Source organism: Sebastes fasciatus, chromosome 9 (assembly GCF_043250625.1).
Source record: "Sebastes fasciatus isolate fSebFas1 chromosome 9, fSebFas1.pri, whole genome shotgun sequence".
Classification (NCBI taxonomy): Eukaryota; Metazoa; Chordata; class Actinopteri; order Perciformes; family Sebastidae; genus Sebastes; species Sebastes fasciatus.
Window position 1 is genome coordinate 21,603,455 of NC_133803.1, and position 17,774 is coordinate 21,621,228.

General features: G+C 41.3%; 1 protein-coding gene across 1 annotated transcript; it reads right to left on the minus strand.

Moving 5' to 3' along the window:
* Positions 1-10,017: 10,017 nt before the first annotated feature.
* On the minus strand, positions 10,018-16,623 carry LOC141774206 (transmembrane protein 121). Its single transcript, XM_074646639.1, has 2 exons — positions 15,301-16,623; positions 10,018-15,022 (listed from the first exon to the last, which is right to left on the minus strand). The coding sequence occupies exon 2, from the start codon at positions 14,809-14,811 to the stop codon at positions 13,861-13,863; it is 951 nt and encodes a 316-aa protein (XP_074502740.1). The 5' UTR covers positions 14,812-15,022; positions 15,301-16,623; the 3' UTR covers positions 10,018-13,860.
* Positions 16,624-17,774: the final 1,151 nt, after the last annotated feature.

Consider the following 17,774-nt stretch of genomic DNA (forward strand, 5'->3'; position numbering starts at 1 on the left):
TTCTTTGGTCTGCTTGCTGTGAACTAACCCGACCCCCGTCCTCTCTCCTCCCCCACATCCCTCACTGAGCTGCAAGCTGCTCCGTCTTCCCCTATCTCTCCACAAGCCGTCCCAGCTCTCTCCAGAGGCCACTTTATCTATACCACTCTGGCAGTCTGGCAGTAATAACTATGGCCATTTACAAACAGCTGATACACCTTTGACTTTTCACTTTGCATTCATAAATTTGCTCTAATGATCAGCAGCCGCCTCATCTCTTTAACGAGGGACAAAAACTGTCTGCGTCATCAAAAGGCCTCGTCCTCTGCATCTGTTTAAAGTTTACTAGTGTAAACAACTTTGCTGTCAAGTATAGGCTATGTACCTTACAGGAGTAGCCCTCCTGTTTTCGTTGTATGGTTTTGAACGATACAACGACGATAAAGGCATTCTATTCTATGTGCTTTATTCTAGTTATTGAATGAAGTCAGCTTCAAGTGTTACTTCATTAACATCTCTGCTGCTGTAAGTGGTTCGCATTCCCGTTGTGAAGTGTTTTCATTATGTTCTTCAGTTTCTTTTTATTGGAAAAAATAAGAAAGTTCTGTTGAACAAAGAAAACGACACCAGGAAAATGCTGTTATTAATAATTTATTTACTTATTATTTAACTTCCTGTTGGGTTTTGTTAAGGATTTACATTCATAGATAAACACTTTGCAATAAAGAAATAGAATACAATTAAAATATAACCACTGTTATATTATATTCTTTTCTGCATCATAGTCTTTTTAAAATTCAGGAAAAATAATTAATGGATGGATGCAATCTGGTCTCACTCCCAGGGCGTCAAATACCAACGGTTGAGCTCGATACCACACTGGGTTTTCAATTAACTCCAATGAAAACCCATCCATATCATTATTAGACGCTAAGAGCAACGGACGTGGAATTAAGAAAGTCCGCTAAGGGCGGGAGGGAGGACTGGTGGACGGGTCAAACAAACACAGGACTTTTACTCAGGGGGCTGGCGTTCGTCTCCTGTGGTGTGAAACCAAAAGTTGAGTGATTTTTATGTCAAGTGACGCTACGTCATGAGTCATGAGACTTATTTTACGCCAAACCATGATGTTTTTTCTAAACCTAACCAAGTGGTTTGTTGCCTAAACCTAACCACCACGTTTCACAACATTAACCACGTGTGAGAACCTTCTGTGTCTGCAAAATATGCTGAGTAAAGATGAGATCATGTTGATGAATGAATGTATTGGGACTCACTTAGTAGGGATTGCTTACCTTTTTGTATGTCTTTTCTCTTTCTGTTAATGAATTTTGTTTATAATATTTGCATATTTGAAAGAAAAACGATTTTTACAGTATGTCTCAGTTGGACCAAATTGCTCAATTCAGATTGACAGTGATTGATTACCCCACATGCACTGACATAAATAGTTGAATCTGAAGCTTGATAACTGTTGACCTAAATCCCTAACTGGTAGTGTCACAGACTAGAGAAAATGCAAAAGGAAAAGGTGTGATACTGCAGTAATAAAGTTATGTAACATTAATAATCAAGTTTTTCACATGACAGCATTCATCAGAAGCCAAGGTCAGTCAGTTCATTCGTCAAACAGAGAGAGCGATGCAGTGTCTCCGGGCTTTACAAACGCAGTAGCTCAGTAATCTTTCAGGATGAAAAATATTTCAGTTAGTTTAGTAAGAGACTGTTTTGTTAAGTTTGCAGTTAAATATATTTCAACTGAAATCACAGTTAGTCTTAAATTTTTTTTGCTGTCAACCTGTCAAGGTGATACTTCAATGTATTGTTATTTCAGATATGCACCTTTTCTCTCCAGCCTCTGAGTGGGCATGTTGGAGCACAGAGGCAAAGAAAACTAACTTGTGATTGTAACTGTATAGCTTAAAAGCCGAGGCTAGACGGAGAATAAGGAGCCATAATCAACATTTGCAGGTAAATGTTTGCCTTGTTTAATGCTCTACAGCTGACTATCTAATTAGCAAGTTCCCCGCCTACGTAGATAATGATCCAACAACATTTGTTAATACACAGATAGGAGGTGCAATCACTGAATCAAAAATATCAAATATTAATTTATTTTTGGGTAAACAGATTTTTTTCTCAAATGAGGGCACATGACCTGTTATTTACAGAGCTGATATGTGGAAAAAAAGTTAATTAATTTCAGATGATCTAAGTTTGGATAATGCTAACAAAACCTTGGCAAGCAGGCAGGATACAAAAAGACAGCTAACCACTTTTGGACAATACTCTTGAGTGATGTTGGTTGTCCTGATTATTAATAAGCAGCAGCTGTAGGACTGTAGAACATCTGGACCTGTCTGTTTTCTCACTGCAAAAAACGGTGAGTGAGTCAGTCCTGTTGTTGCTTTGGATGAGGTTCTCTGTCTTTGTGCTTTAATCCTAAACATTTCACACCAAAATCCTACCCCGAGACAAAGGCAGTAAACACATGCGGTGCACAAACCGCAAGCCAATTCTCACTGTGTCTTGTTATATTACAGCCATTACATGCTATTAAAATTAATTTGAGAATGAAATATTTAAATGCTCTACACACAGGGTTTTAACAAAATTCAACAAAACACCCATTTGTTCTATTATTTCTTAAATCCCCTCTACAAATCACCAGCTCCTGGGTCGAAGAGGAATCACTATATAATTGTGGATTAATTGGTGGGGAGGACTTGCCTGGTGAGAGTTTGAAAATGAATATTTTTTTTTAAATGATCAGTTAAACAGAAGCACCAGGCTCAAACCGTCTGAATTACTTCTCCTCTATTGATTCTGCTCATTTCCTCTAATTCCTTATTTTCATGTGGCTTACCAAGCCTTCCTTTGTAAAGAAAAAAAAAATCCTGCAGACTTCTTAAAAATCAGAAATGTTTTTTTCATAGCTCATATAGTGCAGTGGAAATTAAGGGCATGGAGGTTGAGTTTCAGTCCAATATTCACTGACCTTTTAGATCTGTTTTGGTCTTCAACAGCTCATGAGAGAAATATCAGGCTCTTTAAATGGTGGACTTTCTTCACCAGCTGGCAGTTTGCTTCAGCTGCTTTGTAAAAACAGCTTGTAGGGTTTCATTAGAGCCCTGAGACTCAACCATAAAGTCTACATATGGGCCAAAAAAATAAAATATCTAAAAGCTGCATATAGCTGCTCATTGGGTGGCTATAGGCTCTTATTCACTGCAGACTTTTTAACATGTTATAACATGAAAAACACAGGTGTAACTGACCGTTCACTAACTTTCTGCCCAAACAGTGACTACGTTTACATGCAAATTAATATTCCACTATTATTCTGAATATAACAATATTATGTTTGGCTATTCTGAATTAGACCTTCTTCTGAATAGAGCATTTTCCGATTAAGACATGTGAGATATGCCGATATTATTCAGGTTCTAGTATTCTTTGGACATGTACAACACATTCGGAATATGTGTCTCAATTGGGGTTTTACGACAGTTTGCGGCACATGACCCTACGACCCTCTTGCCTGTTTACGGCCAGCTTTGTGCGTTGTACACAAAACAGCTAGCCGACAGTTTACAGAGAAGCATGCTCAAAAGAAAAGCCCACATTTCTGGTTGGAAGGAGAAACACACTTACTTCATGACATTATGAAAGACTTGGATATCAACAGGTTTTTTGGATAAGCACAACTATCGCAAAACAGATCTTTTTAAGAAGGTGGTTGAAGGAATGAAAGAGGGAGGCTGTGTTCGCACGGTCGACCACCAGTTCCTTTAATCAGAGTATGCACGGCTGCATGTAAGGGAATATTAGTGGAATATTAATTTTCATTAGCAATGTTAACCGATTAGTAGGAATACTGTCTTTTTCAGAATTATCTCAAAGAACGGAATATTTTGCATTTTGCATGTAAACATCGTCATCGTCAACATCGTGTGTCACCCACATCTTTTCATGTGCATCTGACGAAACACATACGTTATCTATTTCAATAAATCTCGCTGTCTACACTCATGCTATTCACACGTTAACACGAGCCAACGCTTATTTTTTTAACTCATCCTATGTAGACCAAGCCCCCAGGAAAGCCAATTGAAGCCAATTTGACATAGGGGCCAAACCGATTAATTACAACTTCTGGGTCCGTCAAGTGATATTTACACCTGTGCTTTTCCTACTGTGAAATGTCAAAATGTCTTCAATGAAAAAGTAGGACATAAGGTTAAGACATATGTGTTGCTCTTTCGTATCTTTTGGCCCATTACTATACCATCATATAGATTTTAAAGAGGGCTGTGATGTTTGTCTAAAAAAGGTTTACATCAATGAAATTTCAGTGCACAATATGCTCACAGGGGTATGGGCCAAGCATCTGGAATGACAAACATCTGTCAGCAAAATATTTGCTGACGTTTTTAAATGACAGCATGTTTATTTAATGGAGATTCAATCAGTGCGTTAACATGTGTAATTGGGTTTTCCTTCAGTCTCAAAGGAATAGTTCAGATGTTTAATATAAGGTGCCACTGGTAATATTCATGCATGGACATCAGCTCGGTCTACAGATAATGTGGACGTAGATTTTTCTACAGCCTGTCAAATACAAATAAAGAACATTTTAATCTAAAAATAAAGTCTTAAGGGAATATAACATATTTGCAGTATTTTAATGCTCAGCGTTCTCTGTATGATGGAACTGTTTATCATGTTAATCATCTCTAGCTTCTCCTTAACAGACATGCTGACTCAAACATTCAAGATCCACAAGGGATTGACATCTGATGTGACTAAAACGTTAACCCTTTCTTGGCCAGATGCTCAATGACTAAACACTGCTAAACAGTTTAACTGAGCACATTAACAGACATTTTAACCAAATAATAACTATTGTAGAGCAACAATTAATATTAATCGATTAGTTGTCAACTATTAGATTAATTGACAACTATTTTGATAATCAATTCATCTGTTTGAGTAATTTTTTAAGAAAAAAATGTCAAAATTCTCTGATTTCAGCTCCTTAAATGTGAATATTTTCTGGTTTCTTTACTCCTCTATGACAGTAAACTGAATATCTTTGTGTTGTGGACAAAACAAGACATTTGAGGACGTCATCTGGGGCTTTGGGAAACACTGAACAACATTTTTCATAATTTTCTGACATTTTATAGACCAAACAAAGAAAGTAATCAACAATGAAAATAATTGTTAGTTGCAGCCCTACACTATTGCACAACACAGTATGAGTTCTTTTACCCAGGATGCTCCAGTATTCATTGTAAGGGATATCCCACTTCCTCTGTGAAGCTCCATTTAATCTTTTAGGACCCAGCTGAGAAGCACCCCCAACTAACAATGACTGCTCAGTCATAATTGTCTGGCTGTAGCCACTGTCATGCCAGCAGCATGCTGTGGAAAAATTACAATGCCAGATTTGCCTCATTACAATAAAAATAGCACAGCCCTCGCCAATACAAAAACAGTATTACAAATGTAATCAAGTATGTGCTGCAACGACATCATAAACAAACACCTGCTATTGAAGCTCTACTAGATCACACACAGTATATCACAAGCAAACCACTGAAGTACTAGCTCAGCTAAATATATCATCTGTTTGGCTGAATCTTCAATGAAACCAAGGACATGTTGGGCAGAGATCAATTTACCGTAGGCTGGTTTGAGGGCCTGTAGCACGGGGAGGTTATAGTAACAATAATGGACAGAGGTAAGAAATCACTGCTGTTTCTCGTAACATTTGCCTGCACTCACCATCTGTTTCATTAATGCCTGAGGTGGTTATTTTTGATAGCAGTTTCCTCAACCTTGGGCTAGATGCTGTATCAAGGTAGACAGCTCATCAAAATGAGTGACAGGTGTTTGTGGAGCGGATTTGACCAACTGCAGGGGGTGGAGCTGACAACAAGCTAACAGCTTTAACAAAGAACCAAGGGAAACATGAAATGATCAAGACCTCTTCCTGTTTATCCTCTTTTTATACTGTATATTCCCTTTTAAAGTACCAGTGTGTAACAATCAGGAGGATCTATTGGTATAAATGGAATATCATTTTAATAAGTATGTTTTCTTTCATGTATAATCACCTGAAAATAAGAATCGTTGTGTTTTCGTTACCTTAGAATGAGCCGTTTATATCTACACAGGGAGCGGGTCCTCTCTTCACGGAGCCGGCTGCCATGTTTCTACAGTAGCCCAGAACGGACAAACCAAACACTGTGTTAACTTATCCTGCTTGGGCCAGAGTCGATAACGTTACTCACTCACAAGACAAGACACGGGAAAACTGTTGGTCTTGAGGAGCTGCAGCATTACTGTACATTCACTTGATATTTTTCAGAGCTAAACTAACTCGGTTTTCTGTTCCACAATCTCACTTGTTCGCTGACGCACCTTCGCCGCCGCTCTCTATCTCTTGCATCACCACTCACTTCGCACGTACTCCAAATGAGCTACGCTACTCTTACAACAACTGGCTCTAGATAAAGGCCATTCGCGTTTTCACGTTGGTCACCGTAGTTCTCCTATACGCTTGGCACACGGGAGAGGCTGCCATCTGCAACCTCACCGCTAGATGCCGCCAGTTGTTACACACTGTAGCTTTAACAAAGAACCAAGGGAAACATGAAATGATGAAGACCTCTTCCTGTTTATCGTCTCTGAATATTCCCTTTTAGGTGCAAGTGAATAACAAATGCTTTAAAATATAAATGAAGTCACAGACAGTGTGTGATCAGTGTGTCCTTCAACAATAGGTATGACGCAGAGCAAACGTTCTTTTAGATCTTTAGGGACCTGACTAATACATTTATGTGTAAACGGGTGCCAGAGAAAAAGCCCTGCAAGCAAGAGAGAGAATCATAAACCACCTGAATCTTTTATAGGTCAACAAACGCCTGACAGAAAACTTGCAGAATCGCTCGGATTGAAATGCTAAATCTCAAGAAACAGGTTTAAATATTGAAACACCTCTCCATAATTCACATTCAGCACTACACACAGCGCTCTGAGCGACCGTCTCTCATCTCCGACACCTGGGTTCCCTGTTGGGTCGACCGAAAGTCGCCAGCAGTCCAGCAGAGTGACCTGATTATTAGGAAGATCATGCTGTAGCTGCGAGTCACAGGCCTGATCCTCTGTCGAGTTCACACTTCACAGCTGTTGTTAATCCTCGCTGAACTGTGCATGTGCAAGATAGTGAAACCTTCCCTCTTACAGGGGCTCTCAGATCTCCTCTCATAAAATGCATACATCCGTGTCTAAGGGCTCTATGCAAGGAAACAGTTTTTGTAATTACACTGGCTGCAATTTGGTGATTGAGTGCACTAAAAAAAGAGATAAGTTGCACAAGTGTTTTGACTGACGAATAGATAATTGCGACTGCTCAGCAAAATAGTTCAAGGATGTCAAATGTTGCCCAGAGCTAATGTGCGAGTCCTTGGAAAATCTGTATACTTATGGTATGTTTAGTAGGAATTGGATGAATCTCTGCAGAATAACTTTCTGACCTTTCGGTGCTTTGTTCATGTGCACAGCATCTGAATTTTAGATTAAAGCATTCATTATCATGTGAACTGGCCGCTCCACTGTTTGAAAGATGCACAGTGCTTTAAGTTGAAGCATTACAGAGGAGCATTAAATACACCAAGTGCAGCAGCATCGCACACTTTCCTCTGCTCCGTCTAAAAAAAGCCCCGTTGTTATTTGTTTTTTGGAGAGTGGTCTTTTTAAATCTAATATCAGTTACCCTCCAGACAAGAGAATCAATACTTGATGAGCATTAATTTTCCGTACTGGTTTGTTCTCCTCGTGCTCTAACATGCCTTCCATGAAAAATACATTTGTTTCCCCAGCTCTGTTGCCATCCAAGACCGCCGAAGGTCGAGCTGTGAATTTACTGCGGCCGTTTGTCTTGCTCGCTTGGCACCGGCCGCTTTGTCCGTGTTAATGTGGTGAGTGTGTAGGTGCATCCAGCAGCCTTCCCAGTTTATTAACATTCGAGAGTGCAAAGCAAAAAAACATGGTCATCTGGATGAATGCAACATTCATTCAGGGTCTGGCAGTGTGAGAAGGGTGATGGGAGGTGGGTGGGAGGCTGCGGGTAGATTGGGTTGGATGGCTGCCCAAAGGCACACTTGTGGCTTCCAGAGGAGTGGATCATCATTTTGTTCTTTAAACCATTTGTATGTGATAGAAACATATGAACACCAGTTGTATGTGAATAATAAGTGCTTTGTTGATACTAAAAGCAGAACTAGATTAAAGAAATGATGAACAGTGATGCAGTTTTATATATTTTGCCAACATAACATATAGTAATAATAGAGTAATATGTACAGTGCACTGCCTGATATCCTACTAATGTTTGATTTAACACTAAATAACGTACATACGGTACTGTAAGTGGTGGAATAACTAAATACATTTACTCAAGTACTGTACTTAAAGTGCAGGTCCTTTTTTTGTGATTTTATGTAATTCTGTAGATTCCCAGTGGTGTTCCTTTTGTATTCAAATCCAAACATTCAAATTTTGGTCAAAGTATATATACGTTGGAGTAAAAGCTGTTATTTTTCCAAGCCCTTCTAAAATCCTTTTCTCATGTGACCTGACGTAGGTTTCTGCAGGATGACGCTGCTACAATACATGTATACAGTACATCCATATAGTCAAAGTATTAACGTTACATACTTGGATGGCGGTCGGCATGCTCTTAGTTTGGAGAAGCAGACAGGCACAGAAGCTAAGCAATGTACTTCTGTGGATGCCACATTATTTCGAATCCGAAAGTCACACAATAACACAAACAAACCGATCGATGAAGCGGTAGACCAGCAACTCCTGTGTTCTGCGAGGTAAAATTACTGTTTTAGTGAATGGAGTCTGGTCTGGTGGCTTTGAAGACAACGATATAACGGCTTCGGTTCCTCTTCAGAAAGGGCTGTTTGATGGCAAAGTAAAGTGTATATAAATACAGCATACACTTAAACTGTTATTGTTTTGATTTTTATTCATAACCTTATTGATTAGCTTCATGATTCGCTCATTTCGGTAACCTACATCACTGCTTTTTGTTAACGGCTGAGTGGGCGTTTCCATTTGAAAAAAAGAAAATGAATGCAGATGGTATTTACTTGAATATTTCCATTTTATGCAAATTTATACTTCTACTGCACTACATCCCAGGGGGCAAATATTATACTTTTTAAACATTATATTTGTCTGACAGCTTTAGTTTCCAGTTACTTTTCAGATTAAAATTTTTCATACCCTTTCTGTTCAGTGAAAAACACAGTCAGGGACCATTTATCTGCAGAATGAGTACTTTTACATTTGATACTTTAACCCTTAGAGACCCACCATACTATTGACCAGTTTTTGTGTTTTTTAGGGGGGTACGAGGGTCTTTAGGGGGAGATAGCAGGTCAACAGTAGATGTCACATAGAAGTGGTGTAAAAAATAAGGGTTTAAAACATCATGATGGAAGTACAGTATATGATGGTCATTTCCATACTCTATTATGTCTCATAAGTTGTTGCAGCAATTTTTGGGTTGATACCATTTGTTACAAAGATTTGGTGCTAAATTTAACAATTTTTGAACACTCGAGAATTTATAAAAATGATCAATAATCCCTCTAAAATACCGCATTAAGACACCAAGACCTTGAGGAACAACATAGAAAAAGCCATGCTCTAATTTGATTTAAAAAACCTTTGACATTTGGAGATTTCTGCAAGAATTGCATTTTTCGGTGATTTCACTTCTGTTCTGGAAACTGCTCAGAAACCCCCTTATTATTATTTCCAGTCATACCCAGATTATGCAATTCCAAGACTGTTTAGGGACCCCAGTATGCAGAAATATTCAAATACAGCATTTTTGGAATAAGCGAAAATAACACATTTATACTGCATTCAAAAAATTGCTGTAAAGGGAACACTCGTGGGTACCCATAGAACCCATTTTCATTCACATGTCTTGAGGTCAGAGGTCAAGGGACTTCTTTGAAAATGGCCATGCCAGTTTTTCCTGTGGGTACCAATGGATTCCTTACTGTAGGTTTCATACGACACCAGGACCTTCTCTCTAGCTCTAAAACTGAGCCTGCTACAGCCTCTGAAAGACAGTAAAGGCGGTCAGGATCGCCGGCAACTTACATACTAATACCTAAGTAAGGTTTTCAATGCAGGATTTTTACTTGTAGTGGAGTATTTTCAGTGTGGTATTAGTACTTTTTACTTAAATAAATGATCTTACTACTTCTTCCACCACTGCATACTGTACAGCAAGTAAAGGCTTTTGCATTGAATACTGAGAACCAAAACAAGCTCATTATCTCTTCTTCAGCCATCTAGTTTTTCGTGTGACTTTACTGCCTCATCTGGTCGCGCTCATGGCGACCCACCCAGCACCCAGGGAATGCATAACTTCAAATACAAACGTGCTGTTTTGCTTACGCCGGTTTTCACAATGTACTTATGTTCAGTTTGTGTTGTTGCATGTGTAACACAGGTACTTCACGTGTTGAGTGGATGGTGAACGAGTTGGAATGAATGAGAATGTGCTTTGCAGGACTTCACAGTGGTTCAGTTATCACAAGGGGGACCTGGGTTTGAATCTTGGCATTAGTTTGCATAATGTTCTCCCCGTTTTCCCATAGATGCTTTTTTTTCCTGTCACAGTCAAAATGCATGCCACATGAACTAGAGACTCAAATAATGTGAAAAAGAGCACGCTTGTATGTTTGTTAGCTGTGCAGTGGACTGCTGACCTATCCATAGTGTCCTCTGCCCTCCACACATTGCGTGCTGGGATAGATGTACTTATATAAACCGTGTTCCTTATATAAGCTGAGTTCTGCTGGTTGAATAGTTTTTTCTTCTCCATATTTTCTGCTTTTGACCACAAAAGACACACGTGGGCTTAAGATTGAATGACTATGATCAACACTAACGTCAGTGTGCAAGGACTTGAATGCTTTTGTAAGAGCAGTAACCGTATTGTGTGCAAATTATGTAAACCTTTTGTATAGATGCTAGAGCACACTAGAATGACGTTGTTTTATCGAAATTCTTAAATCGTCATCCATCAAGGCTGCAATGCAGCCCATTTCTGCAGAAACATTTCCTCATTGTTCATCACGTTAACTGAATTCATCATTCAGCACATTCAGTATAACTCTAAAGGATGAATGCTCTCCTTTCATTGCTACAGTTCTGCAAAACAATACAATCCAATAGTTTATTATAGTGTCTAAATTGCTGATGTTTTAACTTTACAAGACATCAATGCAGACAAGTAATGCTGGCGACAGCAGTCTTAATGTGATAGCCTGGTTTGGGGCGCAGAAAGTTGCCACCTTCCTGTAGCTGCACAGATGAACATAACCATCTTCTGCACTCTCAGGGTTTTAACAAACATGGACAGACAGTCTGCTTTAAATTATGCAAGCAGTCACTGGCGAGAGAGAGAGATTATGCAAAGGAAAGTAACCTGAGAACAACAGAAGGGGACTATTGTGAAAATGTAGTTCTTTTTTAAATGCGTTAAAGGGCTGCACAGTTAATCGACTATTAATCGCGATCACGATTTTGGCTTCCCACAATTAAATTAACATGATCGACTGCGATGTTGGCGTTAAAATGCTCCGCTCATAGAAAACTCAAGCGCTTCTTAAACTAACAGCTAGAGATGCACCGTCAATCAGCAGCTGATCAATGCCGGCAGGTTCTCAGCGGTCTCATATTCATATATCCAAGTTTTATATTCAGGCAAACATGTGCAGCTGCCACATGATGGTTTTACGTCGGCACAGTCAGTAACGTCACACACACACAACATGTCGTCGGTTTGGAAGTTCTTCAGTGTGAGTGAAGGAGACGGCTCGTCTGCCAACAGCACGGAGCACGTTATGGTGCATTCAAGCTGTACTCAGTAAAAATGAGTATTAGGCGATGGTAAATTATGACCCCTATCATGATGCGTTCAAATGTAATCTAAAATGTAGTTTGGGGTGAGAAACTTGAATAAATCCAGTTGTTTGAAGGAGATGTTTTCGCAGCAATATATAAAATAGGTAATAGAGAGAGTAATATGACCTGTTTAACTTCCTAACACTAGCTCTAAGCAGCTTATAATATATAATTAGAACTACTAATGCCAAGATTATTTTAATTAGCGCAAATATTGATGTGAAAATTACAATAATTTATTTCTTAATCATTTGAATTGTGTGTTTTTATGCAAATAACCGCTATAGATGACAATAACAAACAGTTAGAGTTTTTGACAGTTGGAATGAAGCACAACATGAAAGTGAAAGCAGCGCTCTGTTTATTTAAAATGTGAATTTGCAATAAAAATATTTTGTCCCTAATATCTATGAATAATTGTGATAATAATCGTGATCTCAATATTGATCAAAATAATCGTGATTATCATTTTGGCCATAATCGTGCAGCCCTACTGTGTTATTTTCATTTATGCACTGCGTCATATACCACCTGACCTCATTGTTCAATGTGTCTTTGTATCTCTGGCTTTGTTAGTAACGGCCTACCCAGTAAAACATCCTCCTTCCATTTCTCAGTGGCTTTTCTTCTCCTTTTGACAACCATCACTTTTTAAGAAAGCACTAAAATGTCTCCATTACTGAAAAGCAAAAGATAAAAAAAAGTCCAGCTCTGACTCAACTGGTGGTGACGGAGAGAAAAAAGACATCTCGAGACAGAAAGGGGATTTGTCATATTAGAAGGCATGATGTTTTCTTGGCTGTTGTTTGGATTCACATCACTGGACCAAAGTATCCATTTTGTCCTTTTGTGTGAAGAACAAAATGACAGTGCTTACAAAGATCTGCCGCCGCCGCTAAGCACAAGCACAGACAGCCACTGAGCGCCTGAGGAGGATATTAAACAGGTTTCCTTATTTGGGAATCATTTATCCATCTGCAGTGTTACCTCTCGGCTGTGTATTCTGTCCTATACGGCACCATAGTCACCCTTTGCAGTGATCAAAACTGCTCAAAACTGCACAGAAAATTTATTTCAAATGTTCCCCTCCTCTCTCAAAATAAGCAGCCTGGAATATAACAATCACACTCAAGATGAATGACATCGCAAAGGCACCACTTCAGCATTTAAGTAGTCTCTAATTATAGATTGAACCAGGGTCTATTTTCTTTTTGATACCCAGGTTAATTAAAGGAAATTTGCTGGATTTTTAATTACAACGTGAATCGCTCCAATAACTTTTAAATGATTTCATGAAAATAAAACCTTTTACAGCCGGTGAAAGAGCAGGAATGCCTTTATCTTGTACACAATACTTTATCAAAGAATCACATATAAAAACACACTTTAACTGTTATTTACTTTGATTCTCGCATTGGTTGCTCCTCCCGTCTTTGACGTGATAAAGCCCTCGACTACTAAGAACATTCGAGCAACAGAAATACACACCACAGCACACAGACCCTTAAGTTTAAGATTAGAATGCAACACACACAATTCAAAAATATATATCCTCTAATCTTGCAGTAGTTGCCCTTTTTTTTTTTTGTTTATCTTTTTGTACAATTAGAAAAAATACATAGTTGACTGAATTCATTGGAGGAAATGCTTTAACAAAGTCACAAGTGAGACTGTATTTTGCACCATGACAGATTTGGATACAGCACTGCTCTATCCTCGCTAAGCGTCTGCAGTGTCTTGAGTGCCACTAAGCATCACCCTGTGTGTTCACATGAGTGTTCACATGCCCTAAAGGGTGTGGAGCGTTGTGCCCTGCCAGCGTCCTGAGGGTCATATATATATTCATATTGACATCTCCAGGATTCACTGTCATGTGTGTTCGCACGTCGTCACCTCGGGGAGCGCCGTCTGGTCCTGCATGACCACTTGAGGAGGGGTGGGTGCAGGGCGAGCGTGGGCCACCGAGTTTTTCTGCAGCTCCACCCCGAAGGCGGGAGAAGCATGCTGCAACTGTCTCCTGTACTGCACGAAGCTGCAGGTCTTTAGGATGATGGCCAGGATGTTCTTTCCTATCAGGATCCCGGATACCCTGGCGTCCCTGTACAGGATCATGTTCCCCCCGCGGATGAAGAGCGTGATGACGTTGATGGTCACCAAGCTGAGGATGGGGTACAGGAGCATCTTGTGGGGCACGATGTTGATGCCCTGCATGCTGATCTCGCTCAAGGACACGCAGGGCAGCACGAGCAGCAGGATGTAGCAGTAGAAGAACATCAGGCCCTCCGCCCACAAAGGGAGCCCCTTCTTCTGAGGCTCCCACAGGTTGGCTTGGATGTCCAGTATGTCCAGCAAGTCCACCACCACCCAGAAGAGGCGATTGCGGATCTCCTCGCGCTTCTTGAAAGCGCGAACGTACTCCATGTGGTCGATAGCGACCAGCACCACGAACAGCACTGGGATGCAGATGGACAGCAGCAAGGTCAACGCTTTCCTCGCGAGAGCGTCCAGGCTCTTCCTGTCCGCCTTGTAGTTTTGATACACAAAGTAGACCTTGATCTCCAGCACAAAGATGTAGAGGAACCAGAGGATCATGGCGTAGCCTCGCTTGGACGTGCGTACCTCGGCACCCACCCACACCGCCACGTAACGCAAGACGATCAGGAAGCAGATGTCTCCCACCATCACCATGATGCAGATGCCAATCTTGCGTGGCCCGTGGTTCTGCTCCACGAGGTAGGCATCAATCAGCGCCATGCTGCTCATGATGATGATGGTGGACAGGCACACGTGGGGCTTGTTGGTGGGAGGTGGAGGTACCATCCTTGCCTGGGCGAGAAGAGGAGGAGGAGGAGGAGTGTTGTTGAAGAGGGAGTGCAGAGGGGGCTCAGTTTGTCCAGTGAGGAGGTAGATCAGATAGTACTGCTAGACAGCGGCGTTCCCCTCCATTGCTTCTGCCTTGGCCAGAGTCCAGGATGCATTAATAGGATTCACACAGATCACTTCAATCAATCTCTGCCTGTGCCCAAGCCACCTGCCGGGTAGACAGTACCCCTCATTTAGTAAATTATGTTCATTGACAAATGGTCTGTAAACATACAGGTTTGTTATCGTATAAATGAATGAATCTCAGGATGTGTGTGTCAACCTTTAACACCCTGGTGATCATTCATCAAACACAACACAGTAGTTTTTTTAAATAGAAAAAAAAAAAAGCTGCTGCGATGTGTTCTCATTCCAGATTCACTTCCAACACCCTTGTTTCCACACAAGCTTAAGCCTTCAGAGATAAAAATCCAGCTGAATACTCACTTGTGTCCCTCTTTGTACTTTATCCTAATGACTGGCAGCGAGCGATCATCCATGAGACTGCACTGGGAGATCACAAAGCCCATCTGTAATCCACAGGAGAAGAGAGGAGAAAAGACGCACGGGATCTTCTCCTTCTCTGACACACGTAAATCCACCAGTCATGGATATATTTCTCTCCTTTTTTTTTTTTTTTAAGCAAAAGAGAAATCCCAAAATATTGCCGTCATAATCCACTTACTGCTCAGACTGAATCAGGAGGAAGCATCTCTCAATTCCTGTAACTAAGAATAGAGTTGATTTTGTGCTGTGCTTAGATAGAGGGTTTAAACCTCCAACTCCCCGAAAAGAGAAAGTTAGTCTTACTGGGAAAAAATCTATGCAGTAAGTCTTGCTTAAAAGAGAATTTCCTCTCCAGAAGTTTTCCTCTCCATCATCCAGCATCCATGAAGTAACATTTTGTATCTGTGCATGTGCGTTTCAGAAGAGTGAATCTTTTAAATGTGTGTCTGACTGTCCTTCCCCACTCAGCTGTGTGCGTGTGTGTTTTCCCATGTGTGTGCAGGTTTCAGCTGTCTCCACGCTTCGTTGTCGCTGTAAAATGCTCCCCCCCTGGCGGGATCCTGGCTGCTGCGCCGTTCTCTGTCTCCTGCTCTAGCAGCTTTTGCCAGGGACACCAGGATCAACAGCGCCAGTGGATTCCCCTGCCTCCACTCAGCACGCTCTGCCAACACCACCAGCGCAGTGATACTCCAACGCCGCCTGCCTTTGCCCGTCTGCCTTTGCCCACTCCTCAGCCCCTCTCTGCGAAGTCGGAGGAGATGCTCCTCCGGTGCGTTCAGACACACTCCTGGGGATGAGCTCTCTCTCGCAGCTACCCTCCTCTTCCTTGTGCCTCTTCTGCTCAAGTAAAGGCACTTGCTGTGTGGAGGTGACGCTCAGCAGACCACAGCTGCAGAGCGAGGGAGAGAGAAAAAGAGGTAGAGAGAGAGAGAGAGAGAGAGACAAACACTTTTCCAGGGGGTGGAGAAAGGCGGGGGGAGGGAAGACGAGCCAGCCTTTTGCAGCTCAGCTGAATGCACAACTTCTCTCCCTCACCCTGTTTTTATTCCCCCCTCTCTTCTTTTCACATTGTGTCTTGTGCTGATATCCTATTTTCTCGGGCTGTTTCTTTTTTGGCTCCCAGAAAGAGCCCTGGTTGCCTTCTTCTTTGAGGATCCCATTAAGGCGGCGTGCATTTTGAGGTGCAGAGATGAAAAGTGATCCAAAGTGGAGAAAAAGGGGGGGGGGAGGGTGAGAGAAGAGGATGTGCTCTCCAGTATGGGATGTAAAAAAGCCAGCTTCCCAGCAGGCTGTGTGTCTGCAGTCTGGGGAGACATGGGAGGGAGAGGAGGGTGAGGCGTGCGGTGGTTCCTCCTGACAAAGAGCCTTTCTATTGATCTACTGACAGAGCAGTGAATCAGGAGCCTGAGATGGGGCCAGAGACCAAAAGAGATGAGGGGTAAAGGGAGATAGGGTGGTACAGATGTGGGGAGAGCGAATTACAAAGGGGGGAAAAAACAAGACGAGGAGGTGGAGGTGGAGGTGGAGGTGGAGGTGGAGTGACATGATGAGAAGAGAAAAAAAGAAAGCAGGAGATGTGCGGGGAGGGACTAAATGTCAAGGGAACATTTTTATCCCCTAAGATGTACTATTGCCTAGCTGGCAGATAATACTTATGCACAAAATGTATAAAGGTGGGGAAAGGTTGCCATGCAGTATGCTAACACCACTACTGCAGCTCTGTTTATCCAGCTGGGCCAATTAGCGATAATCCTTCCTCAGAGGAACCAAACTGCTTTCATTACTACAGTATGAAGCCATTTACTGCTCACTGAATGAACTGCAGTTACTGAGGAGTCAAAAGTATTGGTTTTCTATGCACTGTGGCTGCACTTTTCATCCAACTGTGTAACGACAACTGAACATAATTGCAATCAATCATGCAGATTTCTTGCAGGCCTGAATGGATATGGTTGCAGATTTATCAGCTGACAGCTGCCATCATGGCTGTTTATGGCTTCTATCATGCCTTTATCATGGAAGCATATGGAGGCTTGGAAAATCAGTCAGGCGAAACAGCCGTTTGCCTTTCACCAAGCTGCTTTCTTATTGACGATTTCCTCTGGATTTTTCAGCCATAATTGAGCCACGGCAAGCAGAGTGATGAGTTAAGATCCTTCTCTGCAAAAAGTACACAACATTTCTTTGTACATTTTGTTATAAAATGCATGGCAGGCTCCAATTTAAAGCTGCAGTGGGTAGAAAGGGAGCAAATATGATTAAATAAAAGTTATTTTTATAAAATTGTCACTATATCCTGACAGAAGTGCATGAGACTGGTCTGAAAAAAATCATGTGCCTCTGTGTCCTCCGGGTTCCTCCGGTGCTCCTATTGGCATCTGCAGGATTTCACAGACCGTCTCTGAGCAGCTGTC